This window comes from Colletotrichum fioriniae (genome assembly GCF_027942845.1).
Source record: "Colletotrichum fioriniae strain IMI 355084 chromosome Unknown scaffold_1, whole genome shotgun sequence".
In the NCBI taxonomy this organism is placed as follows: domain Eukaryota; kingdom Fungi; phylum Ascomycota; class Sordariomycetes; order Glomerellales; family Glomerellaceae; genus Colletotrichum; species Colletotrichum fioriniae.
In genome coordinates this window covers 5,999,957-6,023,531 of record NW_027076837.1, presented here as the reverse complement: position 1 = coordinate 6,023,531, position 23,575 = coordinate 5,999,957, and the positions used below count along the sequence as shown (strand labels likewise).

Below are 23,575 nucleotides of genomic sequence, written 5' to 3'. Positions count from 1 at the left end.
AGCATTTGCATGTAATTATGGCCACCAAACATGGCTTTTCGTTACGCTTGAATTAGCCAGGATCGGTGTAGCCGTATTGGTTCAAAGCTCAGAACATGGCCTATGGGGTGATGTTTCCTAACGGATATAGCGGCTTTACTAGCATTCCATCGACTAACATTATGGCTGAGTCTTGAGCGCCTGGGGGTTGCATTACGCGGCGACAGTGCTGGCGATCGTCGCCTCCCCCAGCTTTCGTAATCCTCGTCTAAGTCGTCGTGGGGCTGGTCCGAGAAAATACCACCAAAATGCTCGATCTGCTCACCATTAAACGATCCATTCGGCCGCAACTACGGGGAACGCGGTGAAAATGAGTAAAGGAGCACCGCCGAAACCGAAACCGAAGCTATTTCGAAATGCTGATGTGATTCTTATTGCATAGCCAGCCTGGAGCGAGTGAGTAAGGTAGATTGGGATTGCGTCGCCCAATGACATCATGTCGCACCTAGTCGGCATTAGTTGGCACTGAAGCAGCACAAGCATTTGCTCCTGGAGTCCTGGTATAGAATTGCGCACATGCAAAAATTAGCTTGCGCGAGTTCAGGTCCGATCTGATTCCTAGTCCATAGCTTTTTTCATCGACTTGGTGCGGTACGGCTTAACTTCTAATGGAGGTCGCTCGCGAGTAGAGGGGATTTGAAGAACTTGCCCGAATGAGACAGGTGATTCGAGGACAATCAATTGAGCTTCAAAATCAGTTGATTATGGCTGTTGCAGTCCTGGCGCCCGAGGGATCTATGATATGGTAGCGTACAAATAGCAAGCGGAATCCTCTAGGCCAAGGTGGTAGACCCCAATATGTACTAGTTCCTATAGTCCTCATTTTGCGGTCACAAAGAATATGTAGTGCAGCTAGGACAGGACTTTTTGAAGACTTAAGAAGTAAGATCGTTCATCTCATCTTTGGGGGACTACTTGTTTGCGCTCTTGTATTCTGGCCTTCAACTGGTGATGCTGCACTTTCACTATTTCTACCCCTCGATCATGCTAGGAGATAGCGTTGACAACGGTGAATTTAGTAGGGGAAGACGGAGTCGATGTCATTGAGGTAATTGCGCTTTTGAGGAGACAGTTTTCTATGTACAAGGGGGGGGTTCATATAAAGACCATACACTGGCAATACATGAAAGTAAGTAGGGCTGGTAAGGTAAGTATTTAAGGTGATTTAAGTTTTGGTCCAGTCACAAAACCCCCGAAACCTAATTCCTTTTCTATTGCTATAAGAAACCCAATGTCGTCTGACGGGCAGATAAAACAAGAAGGCGTCATCTTCGGTCTATTTTGTCAGATCTCATGTGCATTCTATGCAAGGCAGAAAAGCGTTATGTCTAAAAAAGCCAACTTACTTTCGTCATCTGTCATTTCCGCCTGCCTAAAGTCCAAAAAGTTATATTCTACTATACGCGCATCTAGAGGTGCGAAGATGTCTAAATACACACGTACCTTAGTGTGCTGTACGATGGACAATCGAAGGCAAAGCCACATGCACATTGCACCTACATCAAAAGAGTAGGAACTCAACCACTATGACACGATTTCGCTCCCTATAGGTCTCGAACATCTGCTCTGAATGTGATCATTACTATTACAGTAGCTGGTAATGGAGCTAGGATACCAATTACTAAGAACTGCGGTGCTAAATCTAGTGCGTCTATTCCTAAACTTGTCTTCACGCTCATCGTTCTTAGAAGAAACTGCAGTTGATGTGCCCTGGATGCAGGTGGTGTTTATAAAACAACATGACGGCGTGTTGATTACATATACCATTCCTATTCGATCTAATATGAAGTGCAGTGTCATTGTGTTTTTCTCTTTGAATGACTACACGGATTATTGAAGTTTAGATTGCCCAAAGAGCTCATTTAAACTCTTTCCTGCTTAAATGTTTCCTGTAGATACGGAAGCGAGAGCCAAGGCGAGTTTCCCTCGGCGTCATGCCCGGAAGATCCTTCTCCCTGCCCTTCTAAATGCAACCAGATTCTTGTTAGGACAGATATTTTCCATGTATCTGATCAGGAAGGTCTCTAAGGCAAAGAAGGCTGACATCACTGATTCGCTATCATGAACGTCATCTTCAATCTGTATCATTGAGTCCATCGATGATCCATCGAAAAACCAGTCGACATTCAACTATCTCCACGTCTGCTTATCATGATAATCAGCCCATAGAAGGGCAGTAAACAGATCGCTTCCAGAATCCCCAAGAGACCTTCTTCTTTTGATGCGTGTCTCCGATGCACAAGTATGAGCCTTCACGTAATGGAGGGGGCGGTTTTGCAGAATACGAGCTGAATAGCACAACAAGCCTTGAGAACTTCCGGCATCTTTGAGCTTGGCTCTCCGGGAAAGCGATTTGCCCGCGGGGAGCACGGTCGAGTTCAGAGCGGAAGTGGAGGTATTTATCGCCAAGAGGAAGCCAAGCAGAAGCCAAGAGACAATAAGAAATGAGCTGCAGTGTTCACGTACCGCGCCCAGAAGCTAGTTCGATTTCCACTGGCTTGCTGTGCCCCTCGCACCTCAACAGCCGGGCCAAAGAAGGAAGGTCTGTTAGAGCTTCCAAGCTAATAGATGGGGAGAAACTCAACATGGGCTGCTGGTGCTGTTTGCGGAACACTGCTGTCGCTCATTTCTGATGGTTTGCCTTAGTAGCCAACTTAACGTATTGAACACGCGTGAAGGATTGTGAATGGGCGCGAAATGAAGCGTGGGACATGCTGGAAGTTGGGCTTGCTGAAATGAAAAGTCGCAGCCAGTCGGCACACGCATGGTTGCTTTCTCGGCAAAGCTACCTTAATGGCTTTAAGGTACCGAGCTTACCGATCACGCATTGGCAACTCCCTTTTTCGGTCAACAGTTCCAGTCGTGCAGGTCAATTCCAACTTTGGGGCGATAACTCAGAAGTAGCGAGCTCCACCAGCGTCCACATAATTCTGCTGTATGTTAGCCGAAGTCATCCAGCTGCATACTCCACTCCCATCATCATTGGTCGGCAGGCGCGGTTTTCCCATACATGTCAGCCAGCTGATGACTTGACCGTGGCAGACGTTCGTTAAGTCCAGAACTGCACCGGCAGATTGGCAGCGGGCGAAGAAGTCGAGGTTTCATCCTTATTCTTCTCCTTCCTCCCTCGAGCTAGTCTCCGGCTTGTGCACTTGGCAAACCCTTGGCATCTCATGTTTGGCAATTTCTTATTGGAGGCTGGCACTTGACGTTAATTCTGGGCATCAATGATCACCAGCTTCGGTTGCAGCCTTGCTGTAATTCAATTGCCAGTCGTAACTTGGTTAGACTACCGAACGCGAAAAGCCCCTGATTTTGCGGACTGACCACGGCAAGGAATCACCAGCGGCGGAATAGCCCATCCGGAGTCCCGGCTGATGATGTCCTAGTTGGCGGAGTTTCCATCGCGAGGTATCGCTGCTTCTATTACTTCTATGGCTCTAACAGTTTCCCCTGGCGAAGGTCGGGATCATCAGAACAAAGTCGAGATGAAATGGCGCCCATACTGGTCAAATCCAAGAGTCCCCCACGATAACAATGAAATCCAGGAATAAGCAACTATATCACCAATGCCTCTTCGGTGCCATGTGGTGTCTACCGTAGTGTCATGATATCCTCGCACAACCAATGCGGGGTTGTGATCGGCAGGGCTGTCTGGATGTACACAGTAGATGAGATCAATGCCGTCTGTTCTCTATCTACTAGCCGGTTGCAGAAAGTCTTAACTACCGTCTCTGTTGATATTAGCTATCTTGGCATCGGTTAGGCTTGCCCGTTCCACCTTCCATGCTTTAGTCCCAAGTCCGTCTAGGCAGTCTGGGCGACGTTCTATCTTCCTTTTTCTGCTTAGCTCAGATATGATGGGACTTTGATGCAACTTCATCGACTAGCAGTGCGAGATATGCTCAGGAGAAGACCAAAGATGAAATCGGGGACATCACTATAAAGAGATGCGACTCGACCTGCAACCAAAGATGCCTTGCTTGTCTCACCCTTCACAGCTCCATCTTCATCGACAGCCTCTGCTCTTGCTCTCCCGGTTCTTGCATCCATCATGAAGTTCTCCATCGGTGTTTCTCTGCTGGCCACGTTGGCCAGCGCCGTCAACGTTGACATGGCCAAGCGCGACACGTCCCCACTTGACGTCAAGCTTGAGGCTATTGGCAACTCCGGTGTCAAGGCTGCCCTTACCAACACTGGTGACTCTGCCATCAAGCTGTTCAAGACCGGCACCTTTCTTGACAAGGCTCCCGTTGAGAAGGTCGAAGTTTTCGCCGCCGGTCAGTCTTGTGCCCATCATCTAGGGCTGGACTTACGCTGACTCAATACATGATAGGCAACAAGATCGACTTTGATGGCATCCGCCTTCAGATTGCCACCGCCGGTCTGACCGAGGAAGCTTTCCAGACTGTCGCTGCTGGTGAGACTGTCGAGGTTGAGTTCGATGCTGCCGAGCTCCACGACCTTAGCACCGGCGGCGCCGTTGAGATCGTCACTCAGGGCTCCTTCCTCTACGCCGATGCCGACTCGACTGAGATTGCTGGCGCTGTTCCCTTCAGCAGCAACAGCATCAAGACTGAGGTTAATGGTGAGGAGGCTGCCTCCGTTCGCACCGCCTTCATTGAGAAGCGCACGGCCGTTCAGGCCGACTGCACCGGCACCCGCCGCACTGCCACTGTAAGTCACTCCTCCCTGCTCGGACCGATGCACGGACCAGCTCCGCGCCGGGGTCCACTTCTGGCCCGGATCCCACCCGAACTAACTTGCCGGAAATAGGTTAATGCTATCACCCGCTGCCGCTCCCTTGCCGTTGCCGCATCCTCAGCTGCTGCCTCTGGTCCGGCTGCCCGCATGACTGAGTACTTCAAGTCCTCTACCACTGCTACCCGCAACACCGTTGCTGCCGTCTTTGGCAGAATTGTCTCTGAGTGCGGTAGCACTACTTCTGGTGTCTCTCGCCAGTACTGCAGTGATGTCTACGGCGCCTGCTCCAGCAACGTCATCGCATACACTCTTCCTTCTCAATCTTACATGGTCAACTGTAGGTCTCTTGCTATTTTCAAACCCGTCTCATGATTCTTGTCAGTCCACCAAGATCTAACGAGAACCTACCTGTAACAGGCCCCACCTTCTTCACCATGTCTGCGGCCTCTTCAACTTGCCATGCTCAGGACCAACAGACTACGTAAGTTTTGATACCTCTATCTAATCAAATGTGATGCTGACCAACGTAGTATCGTTCACGAGATGACGCACCTGACCCAGATCAAGGGCACCTCTGACTACAACGGATACGGATACAACTTCGTCCGCAGCTTGACGGCTGCTCAGAACCTCAACCACGCCGACACTTACAGTGAGTCTAAATTATTTGTCCCAGTTGGCTTTGATAGCTTTAGCTCGATTGAATGCTAATGTTGCTCTTTAGCCCTCTTCGCTCAGTCCATCTACGCTGGCTGCTAGATGCCTCGCCTCTGTTAGCGACGAGAAGGATCCTGGGATGCCGACCTCACCCAAGACAGGCACAACAGTGAAGAGTGAGAGCTTTCTTTGATGGATTTTAGGAACTGTTCCTCGGCCTAGGATGTATGATTTTGTCTCAGGCGAGAGGGCGTTCTTTTCGGTCTTTACTACATGTGTACTGTGGTGTATCATGTGGAGATACTTGAGAATTCAATGCTTCAACGATTTAATATTTTGACACTCCTTTGGTGATATGTATGCTGGCATCGAGAAGCTGCTATTAGGCAAAGCGGCATCTAAACGACCAGACGGAACGGGATTCCGGACTTGGTATTGAGCCAACTTCTTGGCACTTCAAGAATGACTCGTCTTTCCCACCTCAATCCGGCCTTTACAAGGAGGCTCCGTGGTGGCTCGATTCTAATGGTTGACTGAGTACTATTTTCTTGGCTTCGGTGAATGAAAATGCGACTGCATCGATTCCGGGATGAGTGAAGCGAGGCTGCTTTGGGGTAAACATCGTGAGCATTTCTAGCCAAGAATATTGTGCAAGGGGGTCACGGGGTAACTTTAGGATTCGAGTCAGCTACCAATACTACCTCAGCAAGTATTGGGAAGTGGTTTGTTAGGGGAGCCCATTGTCAACGATAAATAGCATAATGAGATTCTCGGTTGGAACTTGGAAGAACTGGCTTGTCGCTTGTGAACGGCACAGCCAGTTGAGTCCACAACCAATGGACACCTGGCGTGCCACTCAAATTCCTGACCATTGGGCCGCCGGGATTCTAGAAGACCCGAGGTCGGCGAAGTACGAATACTGCCAAAAACTATGAACAGCCTCAGATTTCAAGCTTCGCGAGTCACGATGACTTTTTCTTGTTGCAAGTATTGTCGAACAGCGCTCTTTGAAAGCATCGACAACTTATGGATCCAGGTAGGTAGCAGACGTCCACAGTGGAACTTTCTCTGTAAACTCCACAAGAACCATGCTGACAGATTATTAAATTTTACTTCATAAATCTACATGATCAAAATTTTAAGCATAAGAGTTGGAATGAACTCTGTCGTCACGTCACCATACTGCAAGATTCTTTTTCTTCTTTCGGCCGCTTTTGTTTCATCCCTTTTCATCTGGATTGGGGCTGGACATTTTGTTCCTTGCTCGCTTGCATCCGAATTGATTGCGCAACGTGGATTTCTCCCAGGATCCTCGGATAGAAAAAGTAGAGCTCGGGCCTATAAAGAGCAGCGCCAAGAATTAAGATTAATTAAAGTTGTGCTCTCCCGTCGGTCGTCTGGGCTCTGATGCCAGGGAGAGGCCTGTCTTTTCCGTGTTTCATGACCCGTCAGCACTCGGTTCGAGTTGTCTGAAAGCTGATGACGAGGCCCATGAACGCCACACCGTTGCATTGAGCTGCGGAGGTATGGCCATGAACGCGACAAATATTGAGGCTTTCAATTCAGTTGACTTGGTTTTTCGACTTGTCCATTAATCAGTACAGATGGCCTAAATGGAGCAGTGCTCCGCGAGGAGACAACCATATCCATCACTAAGCCCCGGGCCCGTCTCATGCGCCATGCAAGCAACTACCGATCAAATCGGGTGCCCTAGATCTCCCGTCACACTGGATTTTCTGCTCCCACTTCATTACCAAGTCTTACGCCAACGCTGATTGACGGCTCGATGGAATAACAACTGAGACTCGACGAGTTCACAGTAGAGTGTTAAGTGCATGTTTTGAGAACAATACAACCAGTACCAGCAGCTGCAAACAAGCGGTCGAGACGTTGGTGCCACGACAGCATGCGACACCAACAAATGAATTAAGCCAAGCTTTCGAAGTATAGATGCGGCGCCTCCTTAAGTTTCGATTGCCGCTGGTCGGGGCCACCGCGAGCACCAGGCGTTGGTCGAACGTTCAACTTGAAGCGTCGGGGGACTGCCCATGCGGACTCCCGGTAGATGATCCCGACTGCCGCCCAGGTCTGTCAGAATGGCCCAGGCTCAGAATCAGACCCGTGAGCTGTCTCGCACCCACCAATGCGGTCGTCCGGGTTCCTGTTCCGACGACTCACCCAACCATGAGCCCCGTCCCCGATGTGACCGCCGATCCCGCCGAGACTTGATTACCCACCGCCCCCGTGCGAAATAGATTGATCTGTCATCCATGTGGCCAGTTGCCGGCGCTCCGCCTTTGTGGTCCGTCCAATGTTTTTGCGGCCAACCTCAGTGGCCCGAGCCCACGCGTACGGGGGGAAGTTCTCCGTTATTCGTTATCGCCAAGACCTCAGCTTTCCTTTTACAGGAGAAAGATTTGTTTGGGTCAAATGGAAGACGCTGGAGCTCGGCAGTCAGGGGCTTGGGCGTCTGCCAAGTGACAAAGAAGCGAAGCTCCCTGTAAGTGAATACCAAGACTTTGGGCATCTTCTGAGACCTCTGCCGTCTGTTTGAGGTCTGGTTTAGTATGTTTACCGGTATCTTGCTGAACACGGGCTTTCATTGAGTGACATGGAGCTGTGGACTTGTTTGTCCACCCCCTCGTCCCCCTTGACGGGATGTCGGGCCACTGCTCCACGATGTGGGATGCCCAGCATCTGAACTTTTGTCTGAGCAGATAGGTGTTGCACATGAGTATAAGAAACGCCTCGAATCCAGCTTCTATCTTTTTTCTCTCAACCAAGCTTCCCACTTCGTCCTTCACTTCACCCGCATTGCTCTCCAGCTCCTACCCCTTCTTTGACCCAATTCATTCTTTGCTCTGTGAGCTGTTCATCCGTTCTTTCACCACTTCATCCCCTTGTTTTTGACAAACAACCCCCACAACCATTCAAGATGTACACCAAGGCTTTCCTCACTGCTCTGGTCGGCGCCACCGCCGTCTCTGCCCACGGCTACGTTGAGACCATCACCGCCGGCGGCAAGACCATCGACAACTACAACCCTACCTCTGCCCCCTACCAGAACCCTGCCCCCGATGTTCCAGGCTGGGCTGCTCAGCAGCAGGATCTCGGCTTCGTTGCCCCCGACGCTGCCGGCCAAGCCGACATCATTTGCCACAAGTCCGCGACTCCCGGAAAGACCAGCGTCACAGTCGCCGCTGGAGAGACGGTCACCGTCAAGTGGAACACCTGGCCCGAGTCTCACAAGGGTCCTCTCATCGACTACCTCGCCAAGTGCTCCGGAGACTGCTCCAGCGCCACCAAGGCCGACCTCAAGTTCTTCAAGATCGCCGAGAAGGGTCTGACCGGCAGCAGCTGGGCCGCCGACGAGCTCATTAGCAACGGCCTCAAGTGGGACATCGCCATCCCCAGCGACATTGCCCCCGGCAACTACGTTCTCCGCCACGAGATCATTGCCCTTCACAGCGCTGGCCAGGCCAACGGCGCCCAGTTCTACCCCCAGTGCATCAACCTCGAGATCACCGGCAGCGGTTCCGCCACCCCCTCCGGCACTGCTGGTACCAGCCTGTACACCGCCAACGACAAGGGTGTTCTCTTTGACATCTACAGCGGTGCTACCAGCTACCCTATCCCTGGACCTGCTCTGTACAGCTCCAAAAAGCGCCGCAACCACGCCCGCGACCTCTTCATCGTTGACTAAATGGTTCTATGTCGTGTGGAAATCATGGTATGAAAGACTCCAATGTAAACATCACTGCAAAGACAGACGGCAGGCCTGTCATGTTGATCAAGGGGAAGTCGAGCATTTCGGAGAGAATGCTTCATAGTCCGCTGATGACCTGCACTTGCATGGTTGTTCGGACAGTTTTGTTTCTTATTCACTGTACATCAGTTAGCCTCGACGATCGTCCCTCGGCACTTTGATCGAGGGGATGAGCTTCGGCTGGAGGCAACCCGTTAAACAAAGCATCGTCAGTGTATATACCCGTCTTTGGACGCATGAATAGATATGCTCTGAGGCATCCACCTGAAATTCTCTCCCTTTCTCTGTGAAACCTTTGCGTCCTTCTAACGTCCTCGGCATTCCGGTACTTATGATTTTGGCGGCTTGGCAGGACACGGCAGAGAAATTTAGCGGGATTTTCATCACGGCCCCTGATATATGGCGATACACGTCTTACCAATTTTCATGAAACCTGGAAAAAACAACTTGGTGTGCATGCCTCGCATTCAATGCTGCACCAAACAACCTCATCCTAGTTTCCCACGTTGGGTTTCATTATCCACCATCCAATACAGATCTTGTTACTGGCGAGCAAGTGCCGCAAAAAGGCTTGGCATGCTGATCCAATCTGGCTTATGAAGCGCCTGCAAGTCATGAACTCTAACCGGGATCTGCTGGGCGCCGCAAGTAACAACTCCCACGGGGAAGATGAAGGCACGGGGCACACTGAGCTACCTGCGGCATGCGAGTCGATGCGAGAGTTTCGGACCGGCAGTAAGCGAAAGTTTGAAAGTTTGACTTCTTCGTCTGCAAAGACAAGCAGTGCTCTACACTTTGATCTTGAATAGAAGTTCGCTTCTCCTTGGTGTGGGCAATATGTATACTCCATAGCCTCATGAGATACCCGCACCCTACACTGGTTGTGAAAGCCACATCCTGCGCATGCGGCTGCCCCAGGATTAGGTATCTGGAATAAATAAAGATAGGTACGAAGACGTCCTTACAGCGCAGCTTATCAAAAAGCCACAAAGTGTTATGAAAGGGTTTACCTGGACCCAGATTCTTGGAGTAGGCGGTAAAACAGCAAGTCACTCCTGGGAAGCCGCGCAATTGAATTTTCATCGAATTTCCTCCTTGGGTCGTGCGCGACCGATTTGGTGATGACGGGAGGATGTTCCTTCAAAGAGTCTACATGTATGTTGTATGCATGTTCTTAATCCGCACAGGCTGCGCCTCCCCGAGTCCCCGAGCCTTATCGGGATCTTGAGTGCATTGTATTGTCCAATGCAAAGAGACCAACAGAAAATCAAGATTCCGCCTGGCTGGTCCAGTGGTCATCTGGCCAGCTAATGGTGGTGCATGGGCGAAGCTGACTGCATACAAAATAGCCACAATGGGGGCTATCATGTCAGCTTGCCCTTCTAAACCATATGTTTGTGTTACTCTAGTTGCACTGCCCACGAAAGCAATCGTTTCGTCAAGGGTCTTGGGGCTGAGCGACTCGAGTGTGATTGGCCATGTCCTCGATGTTCTTCTCAGGCAGACACTTTCAGTTAATAGCCTGGCCGAGTTCAGTCGTATGGCGATCGCATCAATACAAATGCTATGGCGCGTCTTAGGTTGTCTCTCAGCTTGATCACATCTCACTGCGTCATATTGCAAACACTTCTGTTGTCAGTGCCAAGTCTCCTCGAATTTTCTTCCGACCTCGACGCAAGTTTGCAAGAACGAAGACTCCCCAATGGACTTCGTATTCTTCAAGGACCCGATATCAACTTCCGCCAATCTTAGAAAGAACTACATATTGACATAAGGTATGATAAAAAGCTCATCATGATGACATGACATATCTGATAGATAGCACAGTACATGTTCCGAAGAAGCTGTCCGAAGAAGCGGTCATTCTTATCTTACTAGTATGTGGTTTAATAAGGCTGCGAAACCTGTCTTTGCTATATTTAAATCAAGGCTTGAATGAATCAGGCTGCGTCTGCACATTGCGTTCATTTCTGACTAGCATGGTCCGAAGGAGGGGGTACCAGCTGAGGTCGACGGCTCCATACGCATAAGCATCATAAGATAGTGCACTGCAAGTAAGACTTGTCGACTTGTTGCGTACCTACTTATTAATGACAACAGCCTCGGCATTCTTACCACGCCAATTCTGCCTGTTTTTGTTCATCTTTTCTTTAGGTTTTGTGCCGATTACAGTATTAATACATTTCGCAACGTCCCAGCCTGCAGAGACTCTGTCTATTCTAAATACCATACACGCGATGGACTCGCCTGAAGATGATTCTAGGCGGCGGCGGCGACCTCAGAGTATATCGCATAGGCCATGGAGTCGAGAATTTCTGCCTGACATTCAACCCTCTCCTGATCTGATCATCACTCCTCCGCTCGACCAATACGAGATGTCACCCAGGCCGATCTCCGCCTTCTCAAGGCTGACTGATGAGGAGACGCCTTTGGGACCGACCACTTCTTTCTGGTCGATCTAAGAGCATTGATGAAGAAAGCCAGGGCTCGAGCGACAGACGAACGAATGACTGGGCCTACGCCAAAGTCAGGACAGACCCGCGAGACCAGCACGAACCAGGGCTCAAAGCGTTTCACCATAGGGACAAACACAAGTTGACGTCCGAGCTGCCTAATATAGAAGACTCAACAAAGACATCTAAGCCCATCACTCGAACGAACTGGTCACGCTTACTCAACGGATGGATCGTCCATTTCCCCGCAATAGTCGTGACGGTAGCGATTCTCCTCATCGGCTCAGTCAGATTCTACTGGTATCCAGAAATTGGCCCAGTAGTTGGCGATTATCGATTGGACACCGACGTTATCAGTAACATCCTTCAACTTGTAGCTAAACTACACGAACTTCTCATTGTTGCGTCGCTGTCAGCTATTGCTCTTGCGATTTATCGAAGGCGTCTAGTCACAAGTGGTGTTCGATTGGGATTCCTTACAGGGGGTTATCGAGTTGGCGATCTCACCTATCTTGCAAGTTCCGCATTCCGACGCCAAGGTCTCAACACCTCGAAGCCCTGGGAGATGCTCCTTCCCGCATTCCTAGTCTTCGCCACCATAGTCTCGACTATCGTTGGACCAGCATCTGCCGTCCTGCTCCTGCCCAGTCTAGGCTGGTATGAGTTCGACACGAGCTTAGCGTTTAGCAAGATTGAACCCCCTCTACTGTATGGGGTGATTCGTAGCAGAACATGGTTCGAATCCCCATTTGGTAGATTTTCCGAATGCAAGGGACCTGCAGGAGTACAACGAAGATACTGCACAGCTGGCGGTTTCCCTGAGATCTTGAGCTGGGTGCGGGACTACGCGGCGACGGACTTAACCAACAACATCACATTTCACGCCACATCATCAGAAATAAGGCGTCATTTGGTATTTACTCAGGCTGATGAGAAATCGAGCGTTGCCTCAACCACCCTTTGCACCACCCCGCCACACTTTCTTATGACTAACATCGGTCTCTTTCAACAATTCATACGCAACTCCGACGTTGGCGCCCTATCTCGCGAGCCTCGCTACCGACTTACAGCTGGTGGAGGCGTCAACGTCACCTCCCCTTCAGGGAATGGAACTGGGTTGTATCAGCCGTTCGTGCAATCCAAATGCGCGATCTACGACAGAAGACACTTGCAGAAAACTGTAGAGCCAGTCTATTTCCCATCCAAGGATCTCAATTGCTTCAACGATCCAGAATGTCGCCAGACCCAGGAAAATCCCAAGCTTTTCACGAAGGATTGGCTAGACGATCCAAAATACGACGATATTTCAGCTGCAAGCACCTACTTTTTGGACAAAGAGAACACGTCAATTGCATTTATGAATGGAATCGTCCCTGATGCCACCCGTGGGCAGGAGAAAAATTTGGTTTACATTTGTAGTTTACTTGCAAGCTGGGCACCCTCCAAGTTCTCGATCGACCCGGGCGTCAGCGACACTCTCCAGTCGTCACTGAACAACGACAAGAGTATGCGAGAGATATACCACAGCAACAACAACACCGACGTCCGCGTCATGAAGTTTCATGCGGATTGGTTTAAACATCTCAACCCAGGATGGAACTTATCGGACACGGCCCGTGCCACGGGTATCGGACAGATCATCGTGAACTTTTCTTCGAAGCAAGAACAGAATGGGACTACCGTGAACGTCCTGGCCCCTGTTGACGGCACCAACAACACTGCAGCAGAAATCTTCCTTGCCAAAGTCTTCGGAGTTTACTTGTTGGAGGGCCTAGCGAGAGGCAATCTAGAACAAAGGACTCGGGTCAAATTGAACGAGACTGAGGATCAGCTGACGTATCTCGACTTGAACGAACAACACGGCTACCGCGGCGGTATTCATACAATAAGTCATTATAACAATACACATCATCGAGATAAGTGGAATGGCAACACTGTCGAGGTCAGCAAAAGCTTCGCGGACTTCAAGGCAATGCTCAACACGACTTTCCCAATGAATTTCACTGCGGAACGCTACGGATACGGATCAGGTCAAGGTCGCAAGACGTTGGAATTTGCTCAGGTCATGATGCTTGTATACCTCGGCACCATCACCTTTTATGCTGCATCAGTCGGAATCGGGTATGTTTTGGAACTTTTCAAGTTCAAGTCAGGTGGAGAGCGCATCCGGGTCCTGAGCGTGATACCGTGGTCAGATTTACAAGACTTGATCATACTCGCACTCAAGACGCCGCCTCCATCTGATGAAGACCTAGCAGATGCTGGAGCTGGTGTCACTTCTGACAAAGTGTGGGAGAAGGTTGTGAGAGCGGAGTCTGACGATAAACGCAATGTTCAGCTAGCCTTCCAGGAGACAACACATACGAGGAAGCTAGATGTGAGCCGGAAGGAGCGGTATTACTAAGAGTTACCTCTATTGGTCTTGTTTTATTTTTCTTCACATCAAGTTCGGGTATTGTTCGGCGCTTAAGGAAGAGCTCTCCTCATACATTATTCTAAATACTTTTACCCTACATCTTCTTAATACTTTATGCATACAAGATTCAAAGCCTCAAGAATTGTACTATGTATCCAAGCTCAAAGTCTACCACGAATGCCGCCGGCGCCTACAGGATGGCAATGTCATAGTTCTAGCGTGTTCCAAGTTCTTCTGTTCAAGCTGGAATACCCACAATGTCAACATGAATCGTTGAAGCGACTCGTCAAGTAATAATATCGACTTTGAGTTTCTTTATCAGAGTTAGACTGTTAGATACAGCTGGAAAGACCCGAATTCCAGCGAAGCTAAATTTCCCCCACAGCATTCCAACAAACCACCCGCCAAGATGTCACTCGCTCACCAAGGTGCCCTTCTCGTGCCGAGGTAAGGATCAAACTTTAACTCTAAAAACGATTCTTCCAAGTTGACGATACCCCAAAGTAAAAGTGTATAATTCACCTATTCTGGTGTTCAATTGAGCCGTGACGCGGCCGACGGCAGTTCCGGCGAACGAGGGCAGAAGAATGATCGACAAATATCTGCCCAGAGAGCATGGTCATGAATACCGGAACCCTATCAGTCTATCAGCGCCTGACGTGCTTACCATGGAGTCGGGCGTGCTAGCTCACCTTTTAACTTTGGGGGACTTAATCTAGATAGTGGGAATCATCGCTGGGGCCGTCCCGATGATTAGGATCGTCTGCGTTAGCTTCCTTTTTTAGCTCTCGTCGGTTGACTCGGTATAATGCAAGAGGATAGTGTTCAAGATACGCTTTGACGAGTTGTTGAGTCATGTCTCCCGTTCCAGTGTGGACTTAACGCCGCTGACATTTTCAAAAGAGTTGATTGAAAGTGTGTAAATTGCCAAGAACGGACGGATGAAGTTTCTATGAAGCTGCCCTGAACTTTGGTAGCAGTGTTGCACCGAATCGGCACTCTGATATTCTGCCCGTCAACAATCTTTCCAGCTCCCCGGAATGGCGTGATATCCATCTAAAAGTCCCATATTTTCACCACAATTCCCCGCTGTTGAACGAGTGCGACTGCGAACTGTTGATCGGCCGAATCCACGTATCGTCGGATCAATTGCATTGCAACAGTGGGCCAATTTGAGTGTGCATGGGAACTGTTATATGGGAAGTCCGGAGGTTGTATGGAGTTTACAGGTATTTACTCAGAAGCCAACCCAGCTATCTTTAGACCGAAGCTATTGAGGCCAATTGCAAAGATAAAGCATGTTCATAGAGGTGGCGCCGGGAGGATCCTTGTGTCAGAGCAGTAGGTAGCTTGAGCTTGGGACAAGAGAGACGCGTAGTTAGACCTATCTCCCTGTGACTGAGGCTTCAGAAGCTATTGGTTGGCAGTTGGCAACTCCGAGAACCCACACTATGATGAGTTGCAAAGAAAACCTTTACCAGGTGTATGAATGCCCTATCGCCGAGAACTTGAGAGCTTTGACTAGGTATTAGTCCAGCACTAATACGCTAGTGAGAAAATCTAGCAAACCGAGGCAATTGGCCAAGCATTATGAACCAAGTACTTTGACCAAATAAGTGATCAATCATTCCGCTTGGCCCGAGAATTTCTCAATTGGTATGTGTATCGTCTGGTCTTTTCGAAGCTCTTACCTCTTGGAGCTGTTCTGGGTAGCGCGTGAAATGTCATGTAATACTCCACGGACAGAACATGCAACGGCGCAACACCACACTTTTGTTCAACACAGGGTGTTGAAACCGGCCTGAATACTGCCCATCGGGAAGGTGGGAGTAGCGTATCCTCCCTCTGTGCAGGTCCAGTCGTTCCATCTTCGTCCGAAAGAACCCCATCAGACGTCGTTCGTCCAAGTCATCTTGACACTATGTCCGCGTGAAGGCAGCGTGGACAGCGCGGGCACGGATCGCTCGCACCTGTCGCAGGTTCAAGCCAAGCCCTGCCACACATCCCCCTTTGAACGACCACCACCCTTGCTGACGATGAGGAACATAAGGCGTATCACATATTGAACGCCGCGCGCACGCGATGTTCTAACAAGCTTATACAGACGATCAAACATGGGAGGCCACGGGTTTGGTTCTTGGGGTGGCTATGATGTGCAACATCTTATGACAATCTTCGCGGGAAAAGGCTTGAGCATTCTCATAATCGCCGCGCGTTATTACTCGCGTTTCTTTGTCTCGAGTTTCGTGGAGAAGGGTATTGTGTGACTTGCACCGGTCGGCCGGCATCGTGATACCCGGACCATTTGTCAATTCCGGCACGCTGCATATGGCGGGTTTCCAGACTTCCGGTGGTTATTCTAGTGGATTTCCATGCCATTCAACTGCCGTAGATCTGTTAAGAATCTCATCAACTACTCGGTACGTTGTTATCGACTCAGATGAGCGTGGTGCTGATCATCATCCCGGGATCTCTAGGTACCTACAGTAGGTACTCTTGGTGTGATCCCCTTGCCCGATGCGAGACAAATGCACGTCAGTCACGCTAAGTACCCCGTAAATCGCCCAGAGGTTTCTTCATCTCAATTGAAGGTTTGGCTAATTGATGGAACTAGATTTCATTAGAGACGAACATGTTCTCAATTGAGACCTTGAGGCTTGCCCCTCTCCCTCCAACGGTCGCATACGCTGAACTCAGAGTTTCGGTGTGGTTGCATATGGCTAATTGACAGGATAGCTGCCACACTAACTCTTTTGAGTGACTGCAGCATCGGAGGATTTTGATGTCATAGCCATTTCCGTCACAGAACAACAGGTCGCAACCCTGAAGACCGCAAAGTGCTCAACTGGGGTGCAGCATGTCACGTTTTTTGACAAGTTTGCGTCACAGCCAGGCTCCCAGGTTCACCGTTCCAGAGATCGCCCCCGGACCGTTGTTTCAACGTTTTGCTCAGCCTCGGTCTAGGGGAGGGGTGGTGAGCAAAAGGGGGCCAAATGACGAGAGAGAGGCGATCACACTGCATGGGGCGACCGAAAAGGCACGAGTTGTTTCCAGCAAGATATGTAACTTGTTCTTGTTGATGATGATGATGAACTATGTACTTGATTGGGATAACTTGATGCCCAATCATTAAAAGTATACACACAATTTCCGCTGCCAATCCAAACAACGCGAGTAATATACAAGGGCTTATTTTCGCCGGATTTGCCTTCCCCCACATCCCAAGTACCCTCCCCTCCGTGAACTCCAGTTTTCCCCCTCAGGATGTTCCCTGAGGAAGCTTCATATCCCAGCGACGTGAGTTGTTGTCATGAGTTGAGACCGCGCGAGTCTCGATGATCGTCGTGGTGCATTAGTGAGCGAGTGAGAAAGAGTCGTGTCGTGTTGCGCAACAAAAGAGGTGTGATGGCTCGCCGTCGAACGTCGGGTCAAGGGATCTTGATTTGAACCCTGGACCCCAATTGAAGCTGGCCAAACGGACTGGTTTCCAGTGCGGTGGGTTTGCTGGCGCGGAGAAGTAGAGGTGGTGAGGTGGGTTGGGCGTGATGAAGAGACCTCTTTTGTTGCTCGCTCATTTTCTATGTTCTCATGGTTCTCGAAGCCGTCTGGTGTCTCTCTGCTGAGGTGAAGAGTCCAATTACATCTGCCGGATGGGGATGGGTCCTCGGTCTGCTACGGCCTCCTTTTTGTGAAATAATCTTAACATCGTTTCTTTCTTTCCGTTCCTAATCATGGCTAAGGAAACCTGCGAGGCGGTGGCGGCGATAACCCTTGCTGAACATGCCCTTGCTCGACATCCAAATGGGAGATGTTGTGAGGGTCGTGCTCGAAATCCAAGCTCTTGCCGGAGTGAGACCCGTTGAGATCCGCACTCTCGTTTCCTGATAGCGGCCACATGTCGGGCAGCGGTGCAGTGGGCGGGCGCGGCTTAAAGTCGGTCTCGGACGGCGATGTCGTCGAGTCGGACGAGCGGGCGGGGTCCTGCTTCCAGTACGGTGAGTCGTCGGCGGGCTCCTCGGGGATCTCACGGAGCGCGATCCGCTCGTTTCCTTGCTTGTCGTTTTGCATTACGCCCGTCGATATCCGCTTGCCACTGCTGAGCTTGCTCCCGAAGGTTGTGCTCTGGCCGCCGGCGGTAGACTCAAGTCTCTTGGACGTCAGGGACGTGTGGATTTCTCTGAGAATCGGGCGCAGAATGGGGATGCACTGCACGATGATGGTGCCGGTAATTTCCGACGAGTACCTGATGTAATCTTAGCGAACGCGTCCTTGAGTGGAGATGGCACGGAACTCGGCTCCTCAGAATACTACTCACCAGACTTGGGACAGGCCATTGCGCCCTGTAATCAGATCGTGTTAGCGATTCATGTGAGATTCCATCAAGATTGGGTTGCTTGGCTTACAGATGTACCACTGATCACGACCGTTACCCTCATCTTTCCAACTGACTCTGATGGCGGCAACAATGGCGACACTGAGAATAGTTAGCATGTTGCCAAAATTATCAAAATCACGAAACTGATTCAAACTCACATCATTCCCAAACTCATCGTGATACATAGGCCAACCTTCTCAGCGCGTCTCATTTCCAGCGATCGGGTGATCAACCAGGGGAAGCACGCAAAGACGAAGTCCATAATAATGTTGTAAACTGCAGACTTGAATCAGTTACAGATCGTGTGATGAGAGGGCTGTCAGGCATAAACTGCCTGTCATCAAGTAGAACTCACCATTTCCGCCCTCCTTGAAGTCGTCACGGAATTTCTTTTCGAGGCAAAAGTTCAGTCGGTAGTCGCCGTCGTAACTCTTGCTGCCGCAAACTTTTCCCCATTGAACGACAACCTTGGCGATCATGTACACGTTCATCGTAACGATACAGAAATAAAGAATCCATCGCTGCCATTGGTTGCTCATTCGGATGAGGGTGACGCCAAAAGCCGACTTGGTCCATGCTTGTCCGATGAGAGTGCCGCAAGATGAGATGTTGATGAGGATGTGCATGCGGTCATCCCATTGTTCCGACGAGTCCTTGAGTACATAGCCGGTCGCGAATTCGTAAACAATCAAAATGTTGTTGGCCAGCAAAAGAGTCTAGTCAGTTTGGTTAGTCAGACTACATCAACTAACCTCGCAAGCCAACACGTCCGAAGGGGAGACCAGATGTCCTTGGAAGACATTGCAAATAATGAAATCGTGTGTACGCGGTGCTACGCGATGTTGGTTGAGGGGGTCCGCAACTCACCCAAGATATCACAAGAATATAATCGTCGTACCACAGTCCGTGTCGTCTTGTGATCTTACACCAAAGGCGTAGTGCGAGGAAAACGGTCGCACCAGCAAATAAACTCCACAACCCAGCGTTCAATTCGACGAAAGGGTTAACAAAAGCATGTACGGGTCCATCGTTTGTTGCTCGTGAGTAGAAGTCCATCGTTACATTCTCGGCCGGGCTGTAAAGCCTCAAACCTCTGAATCGTGGTTTGAAGAGGCCGTTCGTAGTTCTCGTAGGGAGCGGTGGTGTTCGGACGTCGGGCTGGCTGCGGCGGACGGCGTGCGAAAGGCGGACACTCACACGGCACGGGGCAGTACCTAGATGGAAGGGCGAGAGGCGAGGATGAAGTAGAAACAAAAAGACGAACCAAATGAAGGCAAAAGCGACCAGGCGCGGGAACGGGAAAGTCAAAAAGGTAAAAAGAGTGTGTGTGACTGACTGGGCCTAATCAAAAAAGAGTCAGCTTGCAGGAAAAGAGAGATGAGGAGAAAGTGGGAGGGCGGCGCAGGATCAGGGACGGGCAATATCCAGGCATAAGCAGAGGCTGCAGAAGAGGCACACACACCAGAGAGTGAACACACACCACACACACAAACACTCAATCCACGGTCCACCAACAGGGACGGGGAGAGTAGAGGCGGCAGGAAAGGATGGGAAGGGGAATCGTGCGTCCAGCCAGGCTTTGCCCAGTTTGTCCTTGCACCAACATGCGAGATTCTAGACTTGGCGGACCCCGCGAAGGCGGCGACTCCTGGAAATATATGAACAGCCGGGGTTGCAGACGTTAGTGCGCAGCTTCTGCTCCACCAACACGCACAAGTATCATGGGCTGATTGGCCGTCTGTATGAGGTGTTTCCTGGTTTAATGTATACGGCTGTGCGAGATCACGGCCAAAAGATGAAAAAATATACTTTGCGCAGTCGGGTGGTTTCCTGGCAGGGGGATTCCCTCGAGTCTTCCTGCAGTCCGCTCAATGGGCTGAACCAGACACACACATGCACCCTCATCCATCCTGTATTCCCTTCGGAGGGTGAGGAGCCAGACGGGCAGGTGAGCGTCGCCGTCCCGTGGATGCATACTGCGCAGCTGGGGAGTTGGAAGAGGCGGCTCGCCAGCCCTGATGGTGGAGAGGAAGACCGAGATCAGCGACGATACTCACAGACTGTACGAAATGGAAGACGGATAGAGGCAGCGGTGCAACTGCGTGAAACCGGGCTGTTACAGGGAGAGAGAATATTCAACAGAGTTCACTCCGGCCGTTCTCAGGTTGGTGTCCATGACTAGCATCGCCTACGACATTACCGAGTCAAGATGTCCGCCGTATCGGGAGCAGGAGATGATGGGCTGTGCAAAGGGGGTTCTGAGTGTTGTAAGTGTTTCTGCGATGTCGAGGCCTGGCGATACACCTGGAGTTGATCTGCTAGCTTCCTCCTCACTCCCTTCTAGAATCTATACGGTTAGGGTTGGACCGCACTGATGGGTACGAATTGTTTGACTTGTGGTTTCAAGCGGCTTAGCCTTGGCGTCACCAAGATTGGAGTCTTGGTCCGCCCAGCGATGGAATCTGCCCCCCGCTCTACACTATCCACGATCAGGGATGCCCCGAGGAGGGCTGTCGACTCATGGGCGGCGATATAGATGAGACATGCATCCTTGTCCCGGTTCGCGTTCCCTCTCCACTGACCTCTCGAATCCCGGCAGATCGTTTCTTTCGTGTGGTGTCCACCCGTGGGCGGCCCCGTTGAGGCCGCAGAAAAGTGAATGAGGATTGGGTCTTGCTCTTCCTCCCAGATCTCTCTTCTTGCTTGTGACTGAAGCGGATATTCCGCGAGCAGCCCAGCCAGTGGGATACCACTGTTGGGTGTTCCCAAATGCACGTAAGTGCATTTTCGAACCCGGCATAGGCATGGCTACATAGCAGCGGCACGGACATGGATAGGCTTGGGTGCACGATTTCGGGGACAGGGGCACTGTGGCGTAATTCACCCACCTTGGGTTGCACTTTAGGGGGGCCGAAGTGACTGAGTGCTCCTATACGTGGTACAATTTTCCCACATCCCGGCTCTACACCTCCGTGCGGCCACGTGGAATGACTGTGAAAAGTGCGGTTGAGAAGTTGAGAGAGCGAGCAAAAGGTCGAATGTGACACCGTGATCCCTCTTTCAAGTTTTCAAGAGGATCCAGTCGTTCCAGAAATGGAATTCCGGCGTTCTCATTCAGGCTGACGGGTAACGACGCTGCAAGCGAGTCCCGTGTAGTACCCGAGCTGTCATTGTCGCACGAGTTGTTCGCTTCAGCCTTCGTGTCTCCCTATCGCGGGCACGCGGTTGTCACCGTCCCGTTAGTGTACCGTAGGACCATCCCATCTTTTGACACTTTGAATGTCACTAAATACTGGGCTGGGGACGTTCCAGAATCCGCGCCAATGGGACACCAATCAGAAAATCCCCCTTCCATGGCGACGTCCTAGTGTAGATGGATGATCTATACTTGATCCGAGGGCCACGTCCGCTTTTTGGACGTTGGTGTCACTTGGTGACGCCTCCCCCTCCAACATCTCCTCCCCGAAAAAAGCAATCCCGATGTGGTGTCCAGACTGGATTCTGTCTCCGTCCGAGTGCTTCCTCTGTTGGCCGTTGTGTGACACGATTCCGGCTTCGTGATTCGGCCGAATGTCCAACGGTTAGGCCTTGGCGGGGATTCGGACAATTTACGGCGGTAGTGAGCAGTGACATGTGTCGACGGTGGATTTGTGGGAACGCAAGTCTCAGGAAAAGAGGAGAAGGACGCCGGGAGTTTTCCTGTTCGTTTGATTTTATCTTATTTTCCTTTTTTGTTTCTTGCGTCTTTCCTTTTCCATACGTCGCTGTCACTCTGTCCTGCTTTTTCTCTCCGACGACAGGTGTGAACCGTGTAATGAGTAAAGGTGCGGCAGGCCACACGCCGCACGCCGCAACGGAGGCCTTGCTGGGCTGTGAGCCCGCGCGGTAGTATTATTTTTCTTTATTCCAATATGGATCTAAATAGAAATGGCCACATGCCGCCCAAAGCGGGACTCCCTTCCTCGGATGCGGGATGCTCGGCCGTTTCCAGGGGAGCTTGGCCGCTGATTGACTGAATCGTGAAAGGTTCAACGTTGCAAAATAACGGAGCTCAAGGAACCTTCTGTTGCAACACCGATGGGGTCGTGCTCTCAACAACAAACGTGCGCCCAGAAATCAGGAGGATAGGGTGATAGCAACAGTATTACAGAGTCGTAACGAACTAAAAGCAAACGAAAAGATTGAGGAGTTTTCGTCGTTTAGGAGAGAGATCAAGAGGACTGCCGAAACTTGCACGATCCACGTGTGAAAGCCCAAGGGTAAAAGTAAAAGGCCCAGGCTTAAGCGGAATACGTGTGGACCCTCTTACTAGGAAAAATTGTGCCGTCGCGAGATTCCAGGAGTACGGGTTGGTCGGCGGAGATGATGGACATCGCGCGGAACTTCGGGTCTCCCCCAACTGCCAAAGGTGACCAACTCTGACGCCACGCGAAAATACTCAAAAGAGGGAACCAGATGCTCCTTTCCCGCAAATTACGTAGCAATGCGATGCCGCTTACCGCTTACCTCGGCAGAGGCATGAGCTCTTGTTCAATTTATGGTAGCGAGCCGCACGCACACGGATTGGACAGTCTGGCGATAGGCGAGAAAGTGGCTCGTCACCCTGTGATCACCCGGTGACGACAGAGCAGTAATGCTGCGATGGCGAGGACCTCGCAAGTGCCGGAGATGGCTTCCCCAAAAGAAATGCCATCACCTGATAAGCGCAGCCGGCTTGTTGCCAAAGTTCCAGGCACACAACATACTAGGAAACCGGCGTCTTGGCTTCAACGGGCAGGCTAACTCTCCCGACCTGGGGGGAGGAAAGAGCTTATGCTCTCTAGTGTGCGTCCTTAGTCTCTCCCGGGGGATAACTAACGGGTCTCACGTCCGGTCGTGGAAAAGCTCGCCGCGCTAGACGGCGACTTGGGACTGGAAGTCTTGTGGCTTCAAATCTTCATCGCTGACAACGGTCTTCACCGATCGACTAGGGTTTCGAAAAACGTGCCAAGCGCTCGGGGCTCCCTTTTACATATTGAGATAGATCACATGGCTTTTTGAGCGAGAGCGCTGACGAGCGGTCTTCTAGAATATCGTTGCACGAACGGGGCCTAGCGTTCATCTCTCCACCTAGCCAGCCATCCCGGGCGGGAAGAGCCATGTCATGGTGGCTTGCCTTGTCGTAC

At 50.8% G+C, this 23,575-nt stretch overlaps 4 protein-coding genes across 4 annotated transcripts; 3 read left to right on the top strand and 1 right to left on the bottom strand.

Annotated features, from left to right (window-relative positions):
- Window positions 1–4,093: 4,093 nt before the first annotated feature.
- On the top strand, window positions 4,094–5,502 carry N0V96_001554 (uncharacterized protein; the record flags this gene model as incomplete). The annotated part of the gene is made up of 6 exons (XM_053194137.1): window positions 4,094–4,319; window positions 4,376–4,716; window positions 4,816–5,080; window positions 5,161–5,224; window positions 5,274–5,395; window positions 5,468–5,502. The coding sequence occupies 6 exons, from the start codon at window positions 4,094–4,096 to the stop codon at window positions 5,500–5,502; spliced, it is 1,053 nt and encodes a 350-aa protein (XP_053048334.1).
- A 2,833-nt stretch (window positions 5,503–8,335) lies between these two features.
- On the top strand, window positions 8,336–9,103 carry N0V96_001553 (uncharacterized protein; the record flags this gene model as incomplete). The annotated part of the gene is made up of 1 exon (XM_053194136.1): window positions 8,336–9,103. The coding sequence occupies one exon, from the start codon at window positions 8,336–8,338 to the stop codon at window positions 9,101–9,103; it is 768 nt and encodes a 255-aa protein (XP_053048333.1).
- A 3,081-nt stretch (window positions 9,104–12,184) lies between these two features.
- N0V96_001552 (uncharacterized protein) lies at window positions 12,185–14,023 on the top strand (the record flags this gene model as incomplete). The annotated part of the gene is made up of 2 exons (XM_053194135.2): window positions 12,185–12,327; window positions 13,051–14,023. 2 exons carry the CDS (start codon window positions 12,185–12,187, stop codon window positions 14,021–14,023), a joined length of 1,116 nt encoding a protein of 371 aa, XP_053048332.2.
- Window positions 14,024–17,770: 3,747 nt separating this feature from the next.
- N0V96_001551 (uncharacterized protein) lies at window positions 17,771–19,466 on the bottom strand (the record flags this gene model as incomplete). The annotated part of the gene is made up of 6 exons (XM_065756261.1): window positions 17,771–18,278; window positions 18,351–18,375; window positions 18,439–18,509; window positions 18,569–18,686; window positions 18,766–19,126; window positions 19,278–19,466. The coding sequence occupies 6 exons, from the start codon at window positions 19,464–19,466 to the stop codon at window positions 17,771–17,773; spliced, it is 1,272 nt and encodes a 423-aa protein (XP_065615501.1).
- Between the last annotated feature and the right edge of the window lie 4,109 nt (window positions 19,467–23,575).